Source organism: Mesoplodon densirostris, chromosome 5 (assembly GCF_025265405.1).
Source record: "Mesoplodon densirostris isolate mMesDen1 chromosome 5, mMesDen1 primary haplotype, whole genome shotgun sequence".
NCBI lineage: Eukaryota > Metazoa > Chordata > Mammalia > Artiodactyla > Ziphiidae > Mesoplodon > Mesoplodon densirostris.
Window position 1 is genome coordinate 4440057 of NC_082665.1, and position 24186 is coordinate 4464242.

At 40.4% G+C, this 24186-nt stretch overlaps 1 protein-coding gene across 1 annotated transcript in view; it reads right to left on the reverse strand.

Moving 5' to 3' along the window:
• Positions 1-18561: 18561 nt before the first annotated feature.
• Positions 18562-24186, reverse strand: part of BACE2 (beta-secretase 2) — an 87505-nt gene continuing 81880 nt past the window's right edge. Inside the window, exon 9 of the mRNA XM_060099723.1 lies at positions 18562-19049. Coding sequence (XP_059955706.1) covers positions 18796-19049 — 254 coding nt within the window. The 3' untranslated portion in view covers positions 18562-18795. The remainder of the gene's footprint in view (positions 19050-24186) is intronic.

Below are 24186 nucleotides of genomic sequence, written 5' to 3' on the forward strand. Positions count from 1 at the left end.
AGCAAACATCATTCTCAGTGGTGAAAAACTAAAAGCATTTTCTCTAAGATCAGGAAGAAGACAAGGATTTCCACTCTCACCACTTTTATTCAATATAATTTTGGAAGTCCTAGCCATGGCATTCAGAGAAGAAAAAGAAATAAAAGGAATCCAAACTGGAAAAGAAGAAGTAAAACTGTCGCTGTTTGCAGATGACATGATAATACACAAAGAAAATCCTAAAGATGTTACCAGAAAACTACTAGAGCTCATCAATGAGTTTGGTAAAGTTGCAGGATACAAAATTAATGCACAGAAATCTCTTTCATTCCTATATACTATCAATGAAAGACCAGAAAGAGAAATTAAGGAAACGATCCCATTTACCATTGCATCAAAAAGAAAAATATACCTCAGAATAAACTTACCTAAGGAGGCAAAAGACCTAAACTCAGAAAACTATAAGATACTGATGAAAGAAATCAAAGATGACACAAATGGATGGAGAGATATACCACGTTCCTGGATTGGAAGAATCAGTATTGTCAAAATGGCTATACTACACAAAGTAATCTATAGATTTGATGCAATCCCTATCAAATTACCAATAGCATTTTCACAGAATTCGAACCAAAAAATTTACAATTTGTATGGAAACACAAAAGACCCTGAATCACCAAAGCAATCTTGAGAAAGAAAAAGAGAGCTGGAGGAATCAGGCTCCCTGACTTCAGACTGTACTACAAAGCTACAGTAATCAAAACAGTATGTTTCTGGCACAAAAACAGAGATACAGATCAATGGAACAGAATAGAAAGTCCAGAGATAAACTCACGCACCTATGGTCACACTAATGTATGACAAAGGAGTCAAGAATATACAATGGAGAAAAGACAGTCTCTTCAATAAATGGTGCTGGGAAAACTGGACAGCTACATGTAAAAGAATAAAATTAGAACATTCTCTAACACCATACAAAAAAGTAAACTCAAATTGGATTATATAAACCTCTTAAAGGAGAACATAGGCAGAACATTCTCTGACATAAATTGCAGCAAGATCTTTTTTATCCACCTAGAGTAATGAAAATAAAAACAAAATAATGAAAACAAAAATAAACAAGTGGGACATAATTAAGCTTAAAAGCCTTTGCACAGCAAAGGGAACCATAAACAAAATGAAAAGACAACTCACAGAATGGGAGAAAATATTTGCAAACGAAGCAACCAACAAGGGATTAATCTCCAAAATATACAAACAGATCATGTAGCTCAATATCAAAAAAACAAACAACCCAATCAAAAAATGGGCAGAAGATCTAAGTAGACATTTCTCCAAAGAAGACATACAGATGGCCAAAAATCACATGAAAAGAGGCTCACCATCACTAATTATTAGAGAAATGCAAATCAAAACTACAATGAGATATCACCTCACACCAGTCAGAATGGCCATCATCAAAAAATCTACAAACAATAAATGCTGGAGAGGGTGTGGAGAAAAGGGAACCCTCCTACACTGTTGGTGGGAATGTAAATTGGTGTGCAGTCACTATGGAGAACAGCATAGAGGTTCCTTAAAAAACTAAAAATAGAGCTACCATATGATCCAGCAATCTCACTCCTGGGCATATATCTGGAGAAAAACATGGTTCAAAAGGATACATGCACCCCAATGTTCATTGCAGCACTGTTTACAGTAGCCAAGACATGGAAGCAGCCTAAGTGTCCATCGACAGATGAATGGATAAAGAAGATGTGGTACATGTATACAATGGAATATTACTCAGCCATTAAAAAGAATGAAATAATGCCATTTGCAGCAACATGGATGGACCTGGAGATTATCATACTAAGTGAAGGGAGTCAGACAGAGAAAGACAAATATCATATGATATCACTTATATGTGGACTCTAAAAACATGATACAAATGAACTTATTTACAGAACAGAAACAGACTCAGACTTAGAAAACAAACTAATGGTTCAAGGGGAAGTGGGGGGAGGGATAAACTGGGAGATTGGGATTGACATATACACACTACTATATATAAAATAGATAACTAACAAGGACTTAGTGTATAGCACAAGGAACTCTACTCAACACTCTAATGACCTATAAGAAAAGAATCTAAAAAAGTGGATATATGTATAACTGGTTCACTTTGCTGTACACCTGAAACTAACACAACATTGTAAATCAACTATACTCCAATAAAAATTAATTAAAAATATAAAACACTGAAAATTAAAAAAAGAAATGAGGCAAGTAAAAATGTATGGAAATAAAGGAATATTTTAAAATCCTATAATAATGATAGCTAGAGAATGCAATCAAAGCTGATCTAACATGTGAAATTTAAGTCCACATAAAAAGAGTGAGGGGCTAAAGCCATGGATCAGAAGAAAGAGTGAACTTTCCTTGTGCCAGGAAATTTGACCCCAAATGGTCAGTGTTAAGTCACATCCTTGAGTTACAGGGCTTTAAAGATAAAAAAAGAATCTTTTGGGCAGCTGGGAAAAAAAGTTAAATTACTTAAAAGAGGAGATGGTAGGGAAGGGATGTAAAGCTGGCCTCAGTTTCCCCCAAACATTGTTCAAAGCCAGAAGGCAGTGATGCCAGGCCACAGGCTGCTCAAGACAAGGAAGGGCCAGATGAAACTTTTATACCTGGCCAAATAATTTTCACCAGCAAGGACTCAGGAAATATTGTTTCTCTAAGTCCTTTCTGAGAAGACAGAAGAAAACTTTAGCCAATCAAGAGGCAAGTGGTGTCACTTAGCCCAGTGGTTTGTAATGGTAACACCCAGAGTGTGGGTTAGGGTTAGGGAGACAGAACAGAATGTAACTTTTATGTGTCTTGGATGAGGCAGAAACAATAAAACTAACAAAATGGAGAAGTGAGCAGGAAGGAAGGCAAGAGGTGGAATAAACTCACTGATTCTCATCTACAATGGCTGAGAGCAAAAAGACATAAAATAAAGCTGCAAGACAATCAAAATTGTGTACACATACATCACAGTACAAAGATGAATATTAAGACTGGCAAAATCAGGTGATGGCAGGGGTGGGGGAGCAGGAAAGAAATGCTCATCTGATCATTGCCCATGGAGGGGAGCTAAATGTCCATCAACAGAGAAATGGATGAAGAAGATGTGGTACATATATACAATGGAAAATTACGTAGCCATAAGAAGGAACAAAACTGTGACATTTGCAGAGACGTGGATGGATCTAGAGACTGTCACACAGGGTGAAGTAAGTCAGAAAGAGAAAAACAAATATCATGTATTAACACATATATGTGGAATCTAGAAAAATGGTACAGATGAACCTATTTGCAAAGCAGAAATGGAGACACAGACGTGGAGAACAAATGTATGGACACCAAGGGGTGAGGGGGGTGGGGTGAATCGGGAGATTGGGACTGACATATATACACTACTATGTATAAAATAGATAACTAATGAGAACCTTCTGTATAGCACAGGGAACTCTACTCAGTGCTCTGTGGTGACCTATATGGGAAGGAAATCCAAAAAGGAGGGGGTATACGTATATATACAGCTGATTCACTTTGCCGTACAGCAGAAACTAACACAACATTGTAAAACAACTATACTGCAATAAAAAAAAAAGTAAGACTAACGGACTCTCTCTCTGCCATCATATAAGCTACAAGTATAAAAGTAACCACCATACTAAAAGCACACACTTTCCTGGATAAAAGAACTACATACACACACACACACACACACACACACAAACCCCTCAAACAAAACAAAACAAAACAAAACGCATAGAGAAAAAGAAAAATGATACAAATTGAGCATACAACATAATAGTAAGACAGATACAAGATGATTGTCATGAGAATGAACGTAAATGGACTTAGCTTATCTATTTTAAAGATTTCTTGAGCAGATAGGCAGAAAATCTCCACTTTGTGGGTGATTCAGAAAGGTGGGAAATAAGGGTTGGGCACCTCCCAGGTTTGCTTATGCAAACAATAACATAAGGTCTGGGGTCTTAATACCAGTCAAAGAGGCATTTAAGCCAAAAGGCATTAAATGATATAAAAGGGAGCACTTTGCCGTATTTGTTAAAGGGACAATTCCTAATGAATATATAATATACCTATGGACAAAGTAAGACAGTAGCAACGTTTCTAGAACAGATTAGATGAGCTCTATGGAAGCAGATAGGAGACTTCAAGTCCTCCTGTATTATTAGTTTGCTGGGGCCACCAGAACTAAATATCACAGGCTGGGGGGCTTAAACAACAGAAATTTATTTTCTCACAGTCTTGGAGGCCAGAAGTCCAAGATCAAGGTAGCAGCAGAGTTGGGTTCTCCTGAGGCTGCTCTCCTTGTCTTGCAGACGGCCACCCTCTTGCTGCCTCTTTACATGGCTGTCCGTCTGCACACGGGTGCCTTTGGGGTCTCTTCCTCTTCTTGTAAGGATGCCAGTCATTTTGGGTCAGGGCCCTTCCAGGGGCCTCATCTTGTTATAATCACTTCCGTAAGGGCCTTATCTCCAAATACGGGTACATTCTGAGGTGCTGGGGGCTGGGATTTCAATATATGAATTTTGGTGGGGAGGGGACCACAGTGCAGCCCGTCACACCTCTTAAAAAGGAAAGATGTGAAAACCCACATAGCCTAGTAAAGTAGAATTGTTGGATGTAGTTCAGATTGTTTGCCATGAGGGAAAAAAAGCATCGTCTTTTCGAGCACCCATAGAACGTGGAAACTGGCCTGTATTAAGCCACAAAGAAAATCTCAGTCAGTTCCAAAGGCTGGACATGTTACAGGTAAAACTGACTGATCCCAGAGCAACCAAAGAGGAAACTATTAGAAAGCAAAAAGCCAATTCCACTGGAAAATTTCAAAAAAAAAATCTCTCTGACTCCCTTTGGTGAAAGAGGAAATAAACCAAAAAATTACAGAATTTTTAGAAAATAATGATAACACTATATGTCAGAATGTCTGAAATATAATTAAGTCAGCACTCAGAGGAATATTTATTGCCATAACTGCTTATATCAAGGAAACAGACTGAAAACAAATTATCAATCAAAAACTAAGAGGGAGGGCTTCCCTGGTGGTGCAGTGGTTGAGAGTCCACCTGCCGATGCAGGGCACACGGGTTCATGCCCCGGTCCAGAAGGATCCCACATGCTGCGGAGTGGCTGGGCCCGTGGGCCATGGCCGCTGGGCCTGTGCGTCTGGAGCCTGTGCTCCGCAGCGGGAGAAGCCACAACAGTGAGAGGCCCGCGTACTGCCAAAAAAAAAAAAAAAACAACCTAAGAGGGAGAGATTAATAAAACTAAAAGTGGAAATAAATAAGAGCAGTAAACAGTAGAACTAATCAATGAACACTTATTTGAAAATAAATCCTTAGAATAAACAATAAAATGGATAGGGCATGAGCTACCTGATACATATTACAAAAGAACACAAATACACAAAATAGGAAATAAGGGGAAAATAACCACAAAAACAGGAGAAATGGGGAAAAGAATCATAAGACTGTGGTGCTTTAAATAAAATTTGGAAACTTGGATTATAGTGGATAATTTTATATGAAATATAATTTATCGAAACATTTTAGTAGAGAGAGAAAACCTAAACAGAGTCTTTCCATAGAAGACAGAGAAAGTTGTCAAGGTGCTATCTCCTTAAAGAACACTATGCCTACGGGACTTCTTAAGAGAATTCTACCAAACTCTTAAAGAGCAGATACTCCATTTCTGTACAAAAGCTCTTCCTGAGCACAGGAAAAAGGGTAAACATCAAATTTCTTTTTAAGAAGTGAATGCGGCATTGATAATAACACCTGACAAACTGCAGAAAAAGAAAACTACAGACCCACTACACTTGTGAATATGGCTAGAAAATGCTAAGTAAAATATGATCAAACAGAATATAAAAGCACGTTAAAGCAATAATACATCATGATCAAACAAAGATGATTCCAGAAGGACAAACAGTTTAGTATTAGAAAATCTCATAATATAACTCACAATGTTGTTAAATCTAAGGAGATAAAACATGTTATCCTCCAGAGGTGATGAAAAGGCACCTAACAAAATTGTAAGGTTTATGATAAAGTTCTCAAGAAAATAGGAAGAGATGGTATGTGAGTCAGGGTTCTTCAGAGAACCAACAGGACACAGATTTATTTTAAGGAATTGGCTCCCATGATTGTAGAGGCTGGCAAGTCCAAAATGTACAGGGCAGGCCAGCAGGCTGGAGACCCAGGGGAAAGTTGATGTTGCAGCTCAAGTCCGAAGGAAGTCTGGAGGCAGAGTTCCCTCTTTCTGCAGGGACCTGAGTCTTTTTCTCTTAAGACCTTCAACTGATTGGATGAGGCCCAATCACATTACAGAGGGTAATGTGCTTTACTCAGCATTCACTGATTTAAATGTTAATATCATTTAAATATTATATATAAATTAAATATATATTTCAATATCATTTAAATATTTTCTATGAAAATACCTTCATAGAAACACTGGCACATAAAATTAACCATCTGAGATAGATACTTCCTCACCATAATAAACTGTATCTTTCTCAGCAATTAGTGTCAGTGTTTAAAATTGGGAACAAAATAAGGATGCGCTTTACTATTTAGCTCTCTACTAAAGGTACTGGACAATGTAGTCAGACAAGAAAAGGGAAATAGAGGTATAAAATTGGAAAGAATGATATGATACTATCACTAATTGGAACCTGCAAAACCCCAAATACTCAACCTGAAAAGCTCAGACAAAAGAATTCATGAAGATAGCACAATACAAAATTAATACACAGAAACCATCAGGTTTCATATTCACAAAAAATCAACCAGTTAGAAGATTTAATGGGAGAAAAGATCTCTTTTGCAATAACAAAAAAGATTAAATGCCTAGAAATAAATTTAATAAGAAATTGGCAAGACCTATGTCAAGGAAGTTTCAAAATGTTCTGAAGGAACAAAATAGATGTAATTAACAAATAGAAACACAGTTCCTCTTCTTGGATAGGCTATCTCAAGATCAGAAAGGTGTTAACTCTCCCTAAGATAAATTATGTGTGATCCCCACCAAATCCTAATGTGTTGTTTGGGGGGGGACATCTATATAAGCTGATTCAAGTGTTGATATGAAAAAATAACTTTGAAAAAGAAGGGTAACGTGAATGAAGTAGCCATGATGACTATTAAAACTGTTAACGGGGGCTTCCCTGGTGGCGCAGTGGTTGAGAGTCCACCTGCCGATGCAGGGGACGCGGGTTCGTGCCCCAGTCCAGGAAGATCCCACATGCCACGGAGCGGCTAGGCCCGTGAGCCATGGCCGCTGAGCCTGTGCGTCCGGAGCCTGTGCTCCACAACGGGAGAGGCCACAGCAGTGAGAGGCCCGCGTACCACACACACACACACAAAAAAATGTTAAAGGCTTGAAGTTTTAACACCTGAAACAGCAGAGTTCCAGCAAGAGATGGGACAGACCAATGGAGAAGAAATATAAATGGAAGAAGAAAGTTCAGAAACAGACCCAAATATACACAACAATTAAGTATGTGACGCCATTTTAAACCAGTGGAAAAGATGAACTATTTAATAGATAGTGTTGACATAACTGGGTAAACCATCTGACAGAAAAACCATACTCCACATCCTGCACGAGCATATATTCCAAATGGGTTAAAGATTAAATGTTTAAAAAAACAAGCCATAAACACACTAGAAGAAAACATGTTTTTAAGTTTCTTTATAAAGTTGGAGTTGGGTAGGCTTTTCTAACAGACTCAGATCCAGAAGACTCAGTAAAAAATGTTTAGTAAATTTGAATATGTGTGTGTATACACCTTTCTCAAAGGCAAAAACAAAAACAAGAAAACCCCAAAACCAACATAAGCAAAGCCAGAGGACATGACAAACTGGAAACAAAAACTGCAACTGATAATCATACCCCTTAAAATAATTAATCATCACATACGGTCCTTCTTATGTGATAGGCATTGAAGTAAGCACTTAAAAAGATCAGCTCAGTTAAACTGTACACCAACCCTGAGAATTATTACTAACCTCATTTCACAACTGGGAAATTCAAGCAGGAAAGGTTAAGTAATTTACCGAGGTCAGAGAGCGAGTACAAAGAGACCTTCATATATGAACCCTGTAACATGTATACCAATATATAGGATTCCCTAGAAATTGACCAACAGTCCAATAGAAAAGTGGGCAAGAGATGCGAAGAGTTCATAAAAAAAGAATTCCAATTGGCTCTTACATATATGAGGACGTCTGAAGTTGCTCCGAATAAAGATATGCAAATTAGAACTTCACTAAAATATCATTTTCCACCTATTAGCTTGGCAAACGTTTGAAAGTGTAATACTCAACTTCCTGACGAGAAAACAGGGAAAAAGGCTCAGTCATCGATTACTTGTAGGAGTGTCAACTGGACCAATCCCTAGAAAGGCAATTGGACAGTGCTTGTAAGGATGACAAATGTAGGTGTCTTCTGATTCCCAGTTCCCTTCCTGGAAATGAATCCTACAGATGGATCTGTACATGTAATAATGTTTGTATAAGGTTATTCATTGCAGCAACGTTTGTAGGAGCAAAGATGGGAAACCCAGATGTTGTCAACATGGGACTGGTTAAACAGAGAATAATGAATCTGGAAAAATGTATGGAGCGATCTCCAAGATAAACTACATGAATGTTTTCTTCCTTTTGAAAGAAAGCAGCCCAGCACAGATAGTTTGCTACCTTTTTATGGAAAAAAGAGGGAAATAAGAATATATGCCATGGGCTTCCCTGGTGGCGCAGTGGTTGAGAGTCCGCCTGCTAATGCAGGCGACACGGGTTCGTGCCCCGGTCCGGGAAGATCCCACGTGCCGCGGAGCGGCTAGGCCTGTGAGCCATGGTCACTGGGCCTGCGTGTCCGGAGCCTGTGCTCTGCAACGGGAGAGGCCACAACAGTGAGAGACCTGCGTACTGCAAAAAAAAAAAAAAAACCCAAAAAACAACAACAAAAAAAACACATCAACAGTGACAGTAACTAAAACGCTGGGCACAGGTGTGGAAGCAGATACTCACATAGAATCCGAAAGGGGCAGAAATGGCCCTAGTGAATGTAGCAATTTAGAAAATGCTCAGGTTGGCAATTACTCAATCAACAGAATCAAGTCTGTTGGCTGATCATGTAGCAAACACAGCATGAATAGGTCGTTTAGAAACATGGAAGTTAAGTACCAGGGCAAACAAGACTGAAGGCTACCTCTGCAAGCAGCATCTAAAGGTGGGTAGGGGTGAGGCAGGTAACCACTGTTTTTTTTGTGATAAGCCCTCTCTTGAGATTATCTGAATTTTTAATAATGATGTAAATGTGTTACTTGAATTAAAATAAAAATTAATTAAAAAACCCCTAAGCCATCCCTTTCCATTCATGATCCCCACTTCTTGGGGTAACAGGTTAGTGTGAATTTCATATACTCCCTAGACTCATAGTTTATGCCCTCACATTCACGTTAATATATTTCTCTTCAAAAATGGATGCCGTATTGGCATATTATTCAGCAAATTGCTTTTCTCGCTCTACACTATTTCCTTGTCTGCCCACATTTCTGTTTCTTTAGAATAGATTTCTAAAAGAAGTATTGATTCCGCAATGACTTGGATGTTTTAGGGCTCTCTCAAATGATTTTTCCAATGTACACTTCTCATCAGCAGAAGAGGAGATTGCTCACCACTTGGGCAGCTTATTTGTCATTGAAAACTTTGTTCATTTGATTTTTAGCTACTTCACCATTTATCCTTAAGACTGGACACTTGCAGCTTTCTTGGCCATATTTATCAGCTCTTGTTCATAGCTTTTGCATGTTTTTCTCACGGGCTCTCATGTTCTTTTTCTTTGGTGCTTAAGGGTACCTTGGGTTTGCTTTAATGAGGTAAGACACGCAGCAGCAGAAATGACTGTCATGAAGGAAGAAGTTTGTTTTACTCACAGATCCCTAGAGACAGGAGGCACAGTGTCCCGTGTGGGCCACTCAGGGAAGCACCAGGCCAAGGGAGCATGCAGAAGGGGGAGGAGGGGAGAGAGCAAGAGCATTTATTGTCGTTTCCACAGGAAGCAATGGGCAAGGCAGGGGAAATAGGGTTAGGACTGCCCAGACTGAATAATTTCAGCAGGCTCTGGGGCATGGGGGCTGTCCTTAATCATCTGGTACCTGACCCTGGGGTGATGAGGGCAGTGGATGGTGGCCCAGAGTGTGACAGTCCATAAAGGGTAAAGGAGATCTTAGGGATGCAGGCTCTGGATTGTTTGCTCTGTATTTGAAAGACACACACCCAGGTGAGTTGTTTGCTGGCAGGTGAGTTGCTTGCTCTCTCTGGGAGTTGGCCAGCCCTGGGAGTCCTGTCTCTCCAGGGTCAGCAAGGACCCAGATTTCAAAGCATCAGAATATTTATTTGTATGCAATTTTTACATGTGAAGGACCTTTTCAGTTTTATTTATTTACCACGATGACACATCGGGTTGAGACCTTCCTTTCTCTGTACCCTTCAATTTCTCTGAATCTGTGATCTCTGGCCCCCCTGCCTACAATATTTTGTAGTAACAATGTGTACCTGATGGGGAATTCTGAGGATGAAATGTCATAATGCATCTAAGATGCCAGAATTTGCTGTTCAATAAATGTTAGCTTCTCTCCTTGTATTTGTGACAAATATTTTCCCCAATATTTTCCTTGGTAGCATTTTTTCTTAGCATACATCTTTTTAATTTTTAAAAATAACTTTCCTTTCAATTTCCAATTTTCAACCTTACCAAGACAGTAGCTTAATGGTTGAGATCATAGGTCTGATAATCAGACAAGCTGGTTTTTCCAGTCTGGACTCTGCCACCACACGTGGGGACTTTTCCACATCTCCCTAACTCGGTTTACTTCTCTGTGACACAGCCAAGTTCTCCCGCCACGGCAGGAGATGTGTATTTGGGGACTGCCTCCAAGATTTACTGCACATCTGGCCAGTATATTTGGCAGAGTCTATTTTGGAGAAAAATGGAGGAGTGGATACTCTTGATAGTTGCTGGATGTAGTTTAATTACAGACACAGTGGATAAAAGTTGTCTGTGAACCACACAGGATGAAAAAAATGACGACACAAACGTCATTCCGCAAAGTTTCACAACAGCACCACCTAGTGGCAATCATGAAAAATCACATCTGCAATGCCACCCACAGCTGATGGATCGCAAAACTGATAAACCTGGGAATCTAGCATAGAAAAAAGTGAAAACTGAAATCCAATAATCTCCTTTATTATTAGAAATTATACCTCCTATTCTGTTTCTCCAGCAACTATTGCTTCCCCTCCTAATGGTCTGACCCTCTTTTTTTCCCCTTGTCTGGGTATTGTCAACCAAAAAGTGTCTAGTCCCTGAAAGAAGGGTACTTTTCAAGTGTTGCTCACAGCTCAGGGATGATGTCCGTCTCCATAAAGTATTTCTGCCTCGCCTGAGTTGGCGCACACCCCTCTCTAGAGACTGACCCATCGGCTGGATCCTTAGGCTTCTGGAAGGTGTGATTTAGCACGGCACCTGGGCGGGAGAGTGTAGTGCAGTCCTGGAAGCTTTGCTTTTGGAGGTGGACAAAGCTGGGTCCATTCCCAGGGCAAACCCTTTGCTTGTGTTTTCCTGGGCATGTGACTTGGAGCTGGTTTCTCATCTGTGGGATTTGGAGAATGCCATCTCCTCGCTGGGTGATTGTGGGAGTGGGTCCGGAGCATTCCCAATCCAGCCGTTTCCACTCCCCGCATGACAGCCCTGTTAAATTCTTGACTGTTTAGATGTGCTTATTGGGGGGCTTTTCTATAGGCAGTTTCTCTCCATTCCTCCCCGGGACGGTTCTCTTCTCCCATTTCCAGCCTACTGTATACCTTAACGGTTGGACTTGGCCCCTGCCTTCATTCGGTTTTCTCCTGGATACTTTCCAGGAACCGACATTAAAGTAGGGGAGGTAAGCAGAGCGTGACACGTCACTGACAGTAATTTCAGAAGTGTGACTTGACCCAAGTATTAAAAAAAAAATCCCAAACCCAACAAGTTGGAAGTATTATTTATTCAAACAAACCAAACTCTTTTATCTCCTTTTCAATGGTACATATCTCAAATTGGAACAGACAGGTAGAAAAATAAGATTATTGTAGAAAATTCCACTTTTGAGGTGCATAACAATTTGAATACTGGTCAGTAGCTAAGATAGCATCTTCTCAGACAGCACGAACACCTCTGTAGTCCAGCTCCTGGTCCTATCACGACTTTGATTTAAATCAACATGATATACTAAAAATAGAGGAAAATTTCAAAAGGGAAATATAAAATAACCTGAAGCATTTTCAGAAATACGGGTTACACTTAAGCATTGTGTATTAAAGGATGTAAATGTGAGATACACACATAAGTACATTTTCTAAAGAACTATTTTCAGGACTTTTTTTTTTTTTAGAATACAAGGCTTGCAGCTCTTCAGCCAAAAGAGAAACACTGCTGGTGCAGAAAAGTCACCCTTTTTGAGAAAAAAATGAGTGGCTGCTTTAAGTGACTGAACATAGGGATTTTACATTTTAAGTATATTTAATGGTGCGAATTAACAGATATAGTAGGAAATGCATCATTCTAGATTACAAAAATTCATCTAATATTAGTACATGGTAAATCCCATTCATTCTTTTCCCTATTATGCTAATTCCAACCCTAAACAGAATTTCCAGCCTCACTGATAAGAATGTATAACATTACATCCACAATTAGGAAAAGAGAAAAAACAATTCCAGGTTGTTAATACTAGCAGCAAAGAACACAAAACTGTAAAAGAAACTGGGGTTACAGAAGTTTATTTTTGGTGATCTTCATTATAAGTGAATAAATCCTTAATTAGCTTTGCTTATTTTTTATCTCACAGAGATAATTTTTGAAGGTTTTCTTAGCTTTCACTCAGAAGCGTTGACTACCAGGGCGTGAGGTGCAGGTGAAATTTTATTTCAACAGGTGAAATGAAGCAAGCTGAAACCTTACTTATATTAGGAAACTTTCAACTACCCTCACATGGAGCATTTAAAAAGAAAAAAATAAGCCCTCTTGGAGACACTTGCCTTCTCATGCGATTCTGATCCATGCGTGGTGCATCATGAATAAAAACACAATTATTCCAACCAAAAGGAAGGAAATTGTATGGAAAAACATCAGGGTCAAATTAGGCTAGGTTTCAAGATTTTGTAAGACCTCCAATCTCCTTTTAGTGATATCATTAGTACGACAGCTGTGCTTGTATTCAAAATCTATTTTATAAATCTATAATGTATAATTATATAATTTATAAATCTACATTGGCAAAAAATATTCTATTCAGACTGCTATGTGTGGGGTACACCTGTGTGTTACGTGCAGTTTAAACTTTACCCAGGTGGTCCTCTACAAATAACTCTCCACCTGCAAAAAGAGCTGCCCACTTCTCACTGCTGCTCCCAGGCTACTGGCCAGCCCTGACCAGCCGATATCTAGAGGTGAGACAGATATTTTACCATCACACCCTCTCCTATATCCTGAGATGCTAGCTGGACACATCCAGAATCACCATTCTGCCAGGGGTGTCCCAACAAGTACCCGAAGGCTTTATGGGACACATGGAGGCCCTTGAGCACCAAAGCTCAGGTGCTATGGAGTCACTCTTGCTGTGGGCTGCATCTGAGTTTATCTGGGACCTTCATGTGCCTCTTGCCAGCCTTTAGGTACTGGGTGCCCTTTAAGAGCACGTGTGGTGTGAGGTCACACAGTACAATGTAGTTTAGAAACACTGGACATCTGTAATGCAATATCTGATTATAAGAAACCCAGAGAAAGCTGAGAGGTAGGGGGGAAAACACTGTACTGATTGGTCACATCTTGTCCTTGTGACACTCCTACTTGATCCTACTAACTTGAGGTTTTGCAGACACACTGCATCACCAGGAGGCCTGGCTTTGCTCTCACGACCACATCTCACAAGGTTGCTGACCTGGGGCATCAGGCTGTTTACACCTGCCACCCCCCCACCCCCCACAGGGAAGGCATTCTCACCATCTCCCAGGGAGCCCGGAGCTGCACAGATTCTGATGAGGACTGGCGTGCAGTCTGTGACTGCGTGGACTCGAGGATGCTGGTGCCCAGGCTCTCAGTGGGGACAGCAGTGCCCCCAAGGGAGCCTTCTGCTGCCCTCAAGCCCTTCTTTCTGGAAGTGTATCTGACAGCAGGTGTCCCCAGAGAAGGAGTATGGTCAAGAAGCTGCAGGACCCTTTCTGAGTCAGTGGGCTGGCCAGCAGGGCTGGGTGGACATGGCCATGTCTGAGTTTTCTGGCTTTCAGTGCAACTACCAGGGTGGCTGCAGCCAGGAGGCCTCCCCAGATGCTCAGATCCCAAACTCTGCCAACCTCCCTTTGGCTCCAGACCCTTGACCCCTGCCCTATGGACTTCCCAGGGCACAACCCTGAACCTACAGCCTAAGGACAGGGTCCTGCTTGGGACTTCAGGTGTCTCATTTCGTTAGAACACAGGTGATGGCTGCAAAGCAAGTTTCTCTTTGACAAATTATGCATCCTGAGGGGTTCCTTTGGAAAATTCATAAAAAATGAAGGCCGTGCCAAAAACTCAGGGAAATGAGTTTCCTGCGACATCCTGTGTTGTTCTCAGTTTGTCCAGACCTTTGTAGTCATCTGCTGACCAAGGGATACGACTTCTTACCCCACCACCCTTCCCAGGTTCTAGAATTTTCCCAGTCCCAACCATCACCTACTCTGTGTTCCTTGGATGCCCCCATCTTCACCGGGATCGGTGTAAGCGTAAGGGGCCACCTTTTCTCACTGTTTCCGTGCTGACATCTGACACACGACTCCAGCTTGAATGTCCTTGAAGTTTGGGGTTTGTGGCTGTGTGAAATAAATCACATCTCCAACTGCTTCAGCAGCTTTAAGGGTAAAAGAAATCTGAGGATTCCTGGAATTGAAGCTACTTTTCCAAAAGAGCGAATTCTGCTTATTTTGTTAGCATACTTTCGATTATATTTTTATTTTTTCCTCCCCACTCTCAAAATGTATTTTTCCATCTTGCTATTTAATTGGTAAACTGCCATAAGTTCAATTCTGAAATTCTTAAAACCCACTAGAAATGTACACAATAACTTCTGTCGTGTGGAGCTTTCTTTGCACTAGACATCTAGTATCCCTCTTGGCAAAACCCATAATTTTACATTTTATGGTGTTTAGTTGTTTTTCCTAAAAAAGAAAAAAAAACCCACCAACTCAGTGGCAAGTTTTCCCTCTGAACAGTTCTGTAATAAATTCTAATAAGTTTGTGCAAGAGAAAAATGAACTGGAATTCCACTCAATTATTTGGTTTCTACTAATAAGGATAAAGTCTATGAAACTCAATTATTGTTGTTTATGGAACAGGCTGTCGGGCAGTGATTTATTTCCAATGACTTCAAGTGGCACTAGGCCAGAACTTGGAACTGAACCATGCCTGGCAACTCCACCGGTGGGGACATGGTAAGAGGGATTTAACAAATTTCCATTTGAGAGGAGAACCTATTAAATAAAGAAATAATTCTTCCTCTCCTCTTAAAGGAGATGACAGAATCCCCAAATCAAAACTGCTTTGCAAAATCTACTACCCAAAGCTCTGTGAAGTTGTTAATGCTGCATTACTGTGAGTTACTTTCATAGTTTTGAACTGTAATTGACCCCAAATTTATCTCTGACCTAAACATCTGCGTTACACAGAATCAGGTAAAAAAAAAAAAAATCCTTACAAAAGTTTGGGAGTGGACTGCATTCAGGGAGACCTTCCCTGTTGCCACACACAAGGAATCTGTTTCTTTAATGCCAGGTACTTGTTTTTTGGTTCATGAGAAATACAAAATTGTTCACCATGGTAAATGCCATAGTGACCAGACACCAATCACTTGTGGTTCTTTTAAATTCCAGAGGAAAATAATAGAATCAATCCCCATCCATTACTATTTTTCATAAACAGTTTCAGTTTCTGAAGACAGGATTTCATTTCAGGCTTCTGAATAACTTATCAAGAATATAAAGCATCAGCCTATTAAAAAAAATTGCTCATGTGGAAGCATCCATTTCCCATCAGAGAGTTGACAAAATTTTGACAAAAACCTAATGCTAATTTTCGTCTTTCAGGAGAGGACCATCTTCCGTAACCTTCCACAGTGTGCTGTGAGGTAAAAATGACACCCCCAAAGGATCGCTACCCCCTTTCCTGTTCAAAGCAAGCCTCCTTGAAGGTTTGCCAAGCTAAGTATCAATTTACATAACTGGAGGAGTTGAGTGTCACTAACAGGGTTTTGACTCAAGGTCCAATTTTCAGCAGCAAGGTATGCCAGGAGAATGTCCTACTTTCGATTGTCTATTTCATTCTTGTTGCTAAGTTATGCTTTTGTAATTTAAGCATTTCCATTAAAATGTCACATCCAATGACATCTCAGATGAAAAGGTAGAGAAATTTGGTAGGAAATACAGAGCATTATAGCAAACTTCATTCAAATACCCAAGCTTGAAATCTAACTTGCTGTTATCAAGTGTTTTGGGAACAGTGCCTGTGAGTCTGCAGCTAGAGAAATGGTCCCCAGCTTGGAAACAGAACACAGGAAAATGAAACAGAATATGCCTGAGTGAAGAAATAAGTAGCAAAACTAACCGGGTCATACTTGCAATTCTCTCCTTTTGTTTCAGGGGTTTGGATTTTTCACACCAAGGGGAAGGCACTGTCTAGGGTTGTTGCCTTCACATCTAGGTAAAGTGGCCCACAAAACAGGAACCCATGAAAAAGCCAAGAGGGCAAAAAGAGAACTGGAATTCCAGAGATTTCTATCTCTGAAATGTATTTTGAAACTATTACCTCTCAACTAGCTGAGAGTGGAAATGATAATGAGCTTCTGATAACAGAATCTCCTATCATCCCATTTCAAGAGGGCATCCTTCCCACCACGGCCATGCCTGAATGAATCTTGAAGAACACAGAAGATCCATGTTCTAAGACATAACCCAAACCTTCTTCACAAGAATCCCACAGATTCTTGTGGTTTCTGGAGAGTCTGTAAGGACACCAAGACACGTATAAGTGGCTCCACATCTCTTTGGCCTGGTCACCTATTTCTCAATATGGAGGTGACCTGGGGAGACAGTGTGCAAGGCAGGTGGCTGAAACATCCATAGGAAGCCTATTTTGAACACACATAACACTCCAGCCAGAGGAGATACTTCAGTTAGCCCTTCCAATGGGGTTGTAGTATATATCCAACCCATCCCAACAGCTATGCAAAGGGAACCCTGAACTTGGCACACAGTGACAGAAGGGATATTGGCTTTAAACCCTTCTTCTAATGACATCACGTTAAAGTCATCTGCTTTTCTTTTGCCAAAGCCCTCAAATAAATGACAGCAAGTGTGGATTTCCCCAAATAAGGATACCACTGCACACCTAACTCATCACCAAAGACTGAACATGCCAAAGGGAAGACACATGTAGGTCAACTGTTGACGGACTTGGTTAAGCTGTTTCAGATGGGTGTGCTCAAGCCTAGGGAGTCCTGCAAAGAGAAGCACATGGTTGCAAAGCACAGGAAAAAGTAGAAATTCCCTAGCATCTTTTTTTGTCTTGTGCCTTCCTTCTTTGGACAGCTGCTCAGGAGTATGGGTATTTAGCCATTTCTCTATTTCACAAAAGAATAATCAGCAACCTACCTTCAGAGGAGAATTGGAAAAAGAAACAATTAAGCTAGTGAAAGAGAATTTGTTTTTCTCCTTAATACAGTGTTTGTTCATTTTAAGTAATAGTAAGCTTATGTGATGGTAACCAGCTTGGTGACAGAACGTCTCCAGGTTGAAGTGTGGTTCAGCACCTATTATGTCTCGCCTGCTGGAAAGAGGATTCTTTAGGTGAGGGCAGCGGCTGGAACCAGGCTGCCTGTACCCCCATCAGGCACAGGACCCTGGGAAAAAGTCTCAACAGAGGTAGTTTTTACTTTTATACCCACAATACTATGGAAGTACTGAGTACAAAGAGTAGGTTTCCTTCCCACTCGAAGGCCTTCCATCTTCAGAAGAGGCTGGTGAAGACTTGAGTGATCATCTCTCCCTAGTAAAGTCCAGCTCCTGTTCAGAGCACAGAGAGACCCAGAAAAGGTGCCTGCTGCTCTTTGTCCAACTCAGAAAGGGGCAGGGTGGTTATACCATCAGGCCCCAGACTTCTTCTGCAGTCATACTGTGAGCCTTCTTGTACCACGTTGACACAGGCCGAGCCTGGTACAAAATACCCTTAAATGTGATTAATACAAAAAGCTTCCCATTAGCTAAGAAGAGTTATAAACTATATGCACTTATTTCTCCAGAGATAGGAGGGAGGAGAGAACAAGCCAAACAAGGAAGGCTCTTGGTTTTCTTTTCTTTTTTGGGGGGTGGGGTGGGGTGGGGGGGTGGCACACCTAGATAGTTTGGCATAACCAGCTACATAAAGCCTGAAGCCCAATTCACTCTGTTTTGATTATGAATGAGGTGTCTTTTATTACCATTTTCCTTGGAAGTAGGAGAATAGGAGGAAGCTTTAAAATCAAGAATCAAAATACAGTGAATCTGGAAGGCATCTGGGAGCAGAACAGAGACTTAAGACTAATGGACACAGGAAGAAACCTTGCCTTATAACCCCTGCCTGCTGCCCCTTGAATTGTCATAATCCTTGAGTTCAAGGTTGCTAGAGGTTAGGCTTTTCTCTTCATTTCCAGCGATGCCGGACGAGAGAGGACTCATCATTGACGACCTCGGGATCTGGGGGTAGATGCCGGCACCGGAACGGAAGTAGCAGCAGGATGATTAAGATAAGAAGGATGATTCCACACACACTCATGAGAGTATAGGACACGATCCACAAAATGGGCTCATTCAAAGGCAGGGCAGGGACGCAGTTGCTGGCTATGTCCTCTGTTGAGAAAGGCCCAGAAATTTCAGACACTGGAGCACCTGCGATTTCTGGGGAGACAGAAGGGGGAAAATCCACAGCTATGAAATGAGCAGTCCATCTCTATCACGTGACAAAAGAGATAACCTGTGCTTTATCAGCCCAAGCCAAGTCACATCGGCACTCAGGTTCCAAGGGCCCAGGCATCTGAGCACACACCAAGGGAGGTCTCGGTGGCCGTGTCCCTTCAGAGGGTCCGGTCCCCTTCGCACTGGAATGACAGCATGTTTCAAGGTCTGCAGGTGTTGGACCCACATGGTGGGGAGCAATGTGCAGAAGGGCCCATGCGGAAGCATCAGGTGATTCAAGGAGGCTGGCAAGGCTGGAGCACTATGCAGGTGAGAGTGTGTCAGTCAGAGCCTGTTAGGAGCTGTGTGGTCATGCTTCCTCAGTGGAGATGAGCAAGGAAGAGTAGGACAAGGAAGTAGGAAGAGAAGTAGCATCTAGAACAGAAAACTCAGCCGCACCCACCAGAATCTCAGGGATCTCCCCTGTGGAGTCAACCTGAGTGCATGCTCCGTGGTGGATTTCCCAGCAGGTAACATGCTCACATCAGCCTGACCCACGTTCCTAATGGGTTCCAAGACCAGCTGGGTAAGCCTGGCCCAGGAGACCCTTCCCCACTGCACTCTTGTCCTATGTCACATCTCCAGTGTACACAGGACCCAGAATCAAGAGTGGTTAGTGAGTGCAACCGCAGATTCAGGACATAACTGGTAACCAAGAGAAAACACGGCTACTATTCATCCCGTGACTGTTGCAAACTGACTCTTGAAAAATGTTCTTCCTGGAGAAGGAAGTTGAAGTGATTTCCTGAAGCAGGCTGGGGATTGCCAGTATTTCATTTGTCTACACTAGCCTGATCTGCTCCTTTCAGAAGTATAGAATTTGCTTGGCATCTCAAGTTTTACCTGGAAAAAGAAAAAGGCCTCATGACCCATTTACCTGTATTGAACTGCAGAAATGAATATTTAGGTGCCCGAAAATAACATTGCTAAGCATTAATTTTCCTGTAAGTAAAGCCTCAAGATCCTAAGACCTGCCAAGTAAGATCTTCTTTTTTACTGAGGAAAGAAAAAGTCAAAATAACAATGGAATAATAGTTAAAAGTATGGTTTAAAATGTGGGAAAAGACAAACTCAAATAGTTTGCAAAGAGGTTACATTTTCTTGTTACAAATGTGGATTCTGTGAATGTGGATCCATGGCTTTTTCTAAATGTGCTGGGAGAGAAAAGCAAGGAACAAGCCTGCAAATACCTACAAACAGAAGGATGCTGGCCCTTCAGTTAATCCAGACACCCAAGTGCCTATAGCATCTTCAGCTACCGGCAGCCTGCCAGGTCCTGTTGAAAATCAAGTTTTGTTGGAACACAGCCGCTTTCATTCATGTATGTATTGTCTATGGTTATTTTTGTGCTAAAACAGCAGAGTGGGACAGTCGTGACAGAGACCATCTGGCTCAAAAACCTAAAATATTTACTATCTGGCTCTTCGTGGACAAAGTTTGCCAATACCTGGCCTATAGCCTTTAACAAACATTTTAAATAACAAAAAATAACTCCACTCTTCTGATTACAAAGGCGATACATACGTACAGTAGAAAACTTGAAAATATAAGGAAATAAGGAAATAAAAACTCATAAATTCACCACTCAGAAACATCAAGAGTCATAGTTTAGAGTATAATCATAGGCATCCATTTTTTAAACAAAGATGGGATCATGTGACACATGCTGTTTCATACACTGTATGTTCACATTACATGTGATAAAAAATCTTTTGATATCACTTAATTTTCCACAATGGTATTTTTATGACTACACAAAAAACCAAACTATAGATGTATCGAATTTGCTTATCAGTCCCTATCTGTGACTATTTAAGTGGTTTTCAATATTTCCACCATTATAAACACCGACATATGAAACATATTGTACCTACATCTTTGCCCATATTCTTATTATGTTTCAGAATGAATAAATAAAGTAAAATATGGGTCAAGGTAGGCTCACTTTTAGGATCTGGATATATGCTGACAACATGCCCACAAGAAAGGCTGAGCCACTGTGCACACATGCCCACCAGCATAGGATGGGGGTGCCACTTCCCACTCTCGCACCAGCATCTATAAGGAAGAATGATGGTCCTCAATCCAAGATCATAATGTTTACAATTCTTTGATTACTAGTTGGGGGACCATTTGAAAAATACACTCACTGGCCATTTCTATTTCTATTATAATTTCTGTCTTTTTCTCATGGATTTGTAAGAGTCGTTTATATGGTAAAAAACTTCTTTTTTGCTGCAAATGTCTTTCCACAGTAGGTCATTTGTCTTTTCAAAGATTTATTTACTTTGTAAATAGAGAAGCTTTAACAAATGCAATTATGAGAGTGAAACATGCTTAGTGCAAAGACAATATCTTAATAGAGCAAAGCACAAAGGAATGAAAAATCACCTGAAACCACTTCTGCTTCTAGACAGGATGGAAGAGGAACCAGATTTACCCTCCCACCTGAAACAACTAAAATAGACAAAAAAAAAAAAAAAAAAAAAACCCATGAAAAAAAGACTCTGAAGATATTAAAACTTGAACAAGGAGAGACAGTATATCCTGAGAGATAGGAAACAGATGGTGTGAGCCGCACAGGTGCGCTTCTTACTGCCTTGAGAGAGTTTCTGGGTTGTGGCACAGAGAAGGGTGACACTGGCGGAGTATGGTGGTCTCCCCAAGTTGGGGAGACAGAGGCAGAAATCCAGAGAAGCAAAGGCTGTTAGAGTTTGCACGGAGAGGGATGCAGAGGAGACAACTACACAGAGAAATGCCACACATCTCCAGAGGGCCTCCCCTGAGCCCCCAGCTGAGTGCTGACCTTAAAGTGAATGAAGGCCAGTGAAAGAACCCCTTGGAAGGATTAAAAGAAACAGTGCTTGGAGTTCACACAGGGCTGAGAATAATGCCTATTGCCAATTATTTCCTGTTCACTCTGTTTCCCACGGTGAAAAAAACAAACAAAAACAAACAAAACCCCAGAAAAACTCACTCAATTCACAGGGTACTTAGAGTACTAAAAGTCTTTCCTCTGTAATAGGAAAGATTAATCATAGACTAAACACTGCTCTGATCCCTCTGATAAAGCTTAAAAGCAAGCAAAAAAGGATCAAGCTCTTTCTAAGGAACTTAACTGTGACCCAGAACAAATCTCAAGAGTATTTTAGAGAATACAAACATATTCAGTGCCCAACGAGGTAAAATTCACAATGTCTGGCATCCAATACAAAATTACCAAGATGCAAGGAAAGAGGAAAACACAATACGTAGCAGGGGAAAACTAATCAACTAAAACTTAGCAAGAAATGACCCAGGTGACAGAATTATTAGACAAGATATTAAGACAGTTATTATAACTCTGTTCCACTCAGGAAACTAGAGGAAGTATTAGCCATGTTAAACGGAGACATACAAACTGTATTAAAAAAAAAGACCTACATCAAATTTCTAGAGATTAAAAACTGCATTGCGTGAGATGAAAAACACACTGAATGGTGTTAATAGCAGATAATACACTGCAGATAAAAGACAAGTGAACTTGAAAACATACCAATAGGAACTATCGAAATGAAACAAAGAAAGAGCAAAATACTGAAAAAAAATTAGAAAATCAGTAAACCATGGGACCACCTAAATGAGAGGAGAGGATGGGAGACAGAAAAAATATTTGAAGAAACAGTAACCAAAAATTTTCCAAATTTGATAGAAAGTATAAACCCGCAGATCCAGGAGGCTCAAAGAGCCCCAAGTATAAGAAACATGAATACACCAGTGAATTGCTCAAAACCGGTGATAAAGAGAAAAATCTTTAAAGCAGAGAGAAAAAGAAATATGTACAAAGGAACAAAGAAAAGGATTACAGAAGATTTCATGTCAGAAATAATACAAGCTAGAAGATAGTGGAGCAACATCTTTAGAATACCAGGGGGAAAAACCCTGCCAGCCTAGAATTCCATACAAAGCAAAAATATTTTTCAAAACTGAAGATAAAAAAGATGTTTTCAGACATACACGAGCGGAAAGAATTTATCATAGGCAGACACACGCGCATGCACAAACACACACACATATGCATAATGAAGTATTATTCAGTCTTAAAAAATAAGGATATCTTGCCATTTGTGTAACATGGATGAGCCTGGAGGACATTATGCTAAATGGAATTAGCCAGACACAGAATGACAAATACTGCATGATCCACTTACATGTGAAATCTAAAAAAGTCAAACTCATAGATTCAGAGAGTAGAATGGTGGTTGCTAGGAGCTGGGGGGTGGGAATATGGGGAGGTGTTAAGGCACACAAAGTTGCAGTTATGCAAGATGATTAAGTCTGGGGTCTAATGTACAGCATGGTGATTATAGTTAACAATACTGTATACATGAAATTTGCCAAGAGGGTGTATCTTAAGTGTTCTTACCACTACCAAAAAAAAAAAAAAAAAAAAAAAAAAGGAAGAAAGAAAGAAACTATTAACTATGTGAGGCAATGAACATGTCAATTAGCTGGAGTGTGGTGATCATTTTACAATGTACACATATATCAAAACATCAAGCTGTATACCTTAAATATGTATAACTTTTAGTTGTCAATTATATCTCAATAAAGCTGAAAAAAAGAAAGAAATCATCACCATAGAGCTGCACTATAAAATGAACTAAAGGAAGCCCTTCCAGCAGAAGAAAAATGAAATCAGGTGGAAACACTGGACCTACACACAGAAAAGAATACTATAAATTGTAACTATGTAGGCAATTATAAAATCTTCATTTCTAAGTTTAAATATTTAAAAAGATAACTGACTGATTAAAGCGAAAATAATAATATATTGGGTGGTTTGTAACACACATCTAAGTAATATGTATGACAATAACTGCACAAATGACAGAGGGGAGAAAGGGAAGTACACTGTGTAGGTTCTTTTACTACAGGAAGTGGTAGATGTGATAAGGTAAAGGTGGATACTACAAACCCTAGAGCCACTAAAATAACATAGCAAAGAGTCATAGCTAATAAACAAGGGGAAAAAAAGGCTCAATTCAAAAGAAGGCAGAGGGGCTCCCCTGGGGCACAGTGGTTAAGAATCCACCTGCCA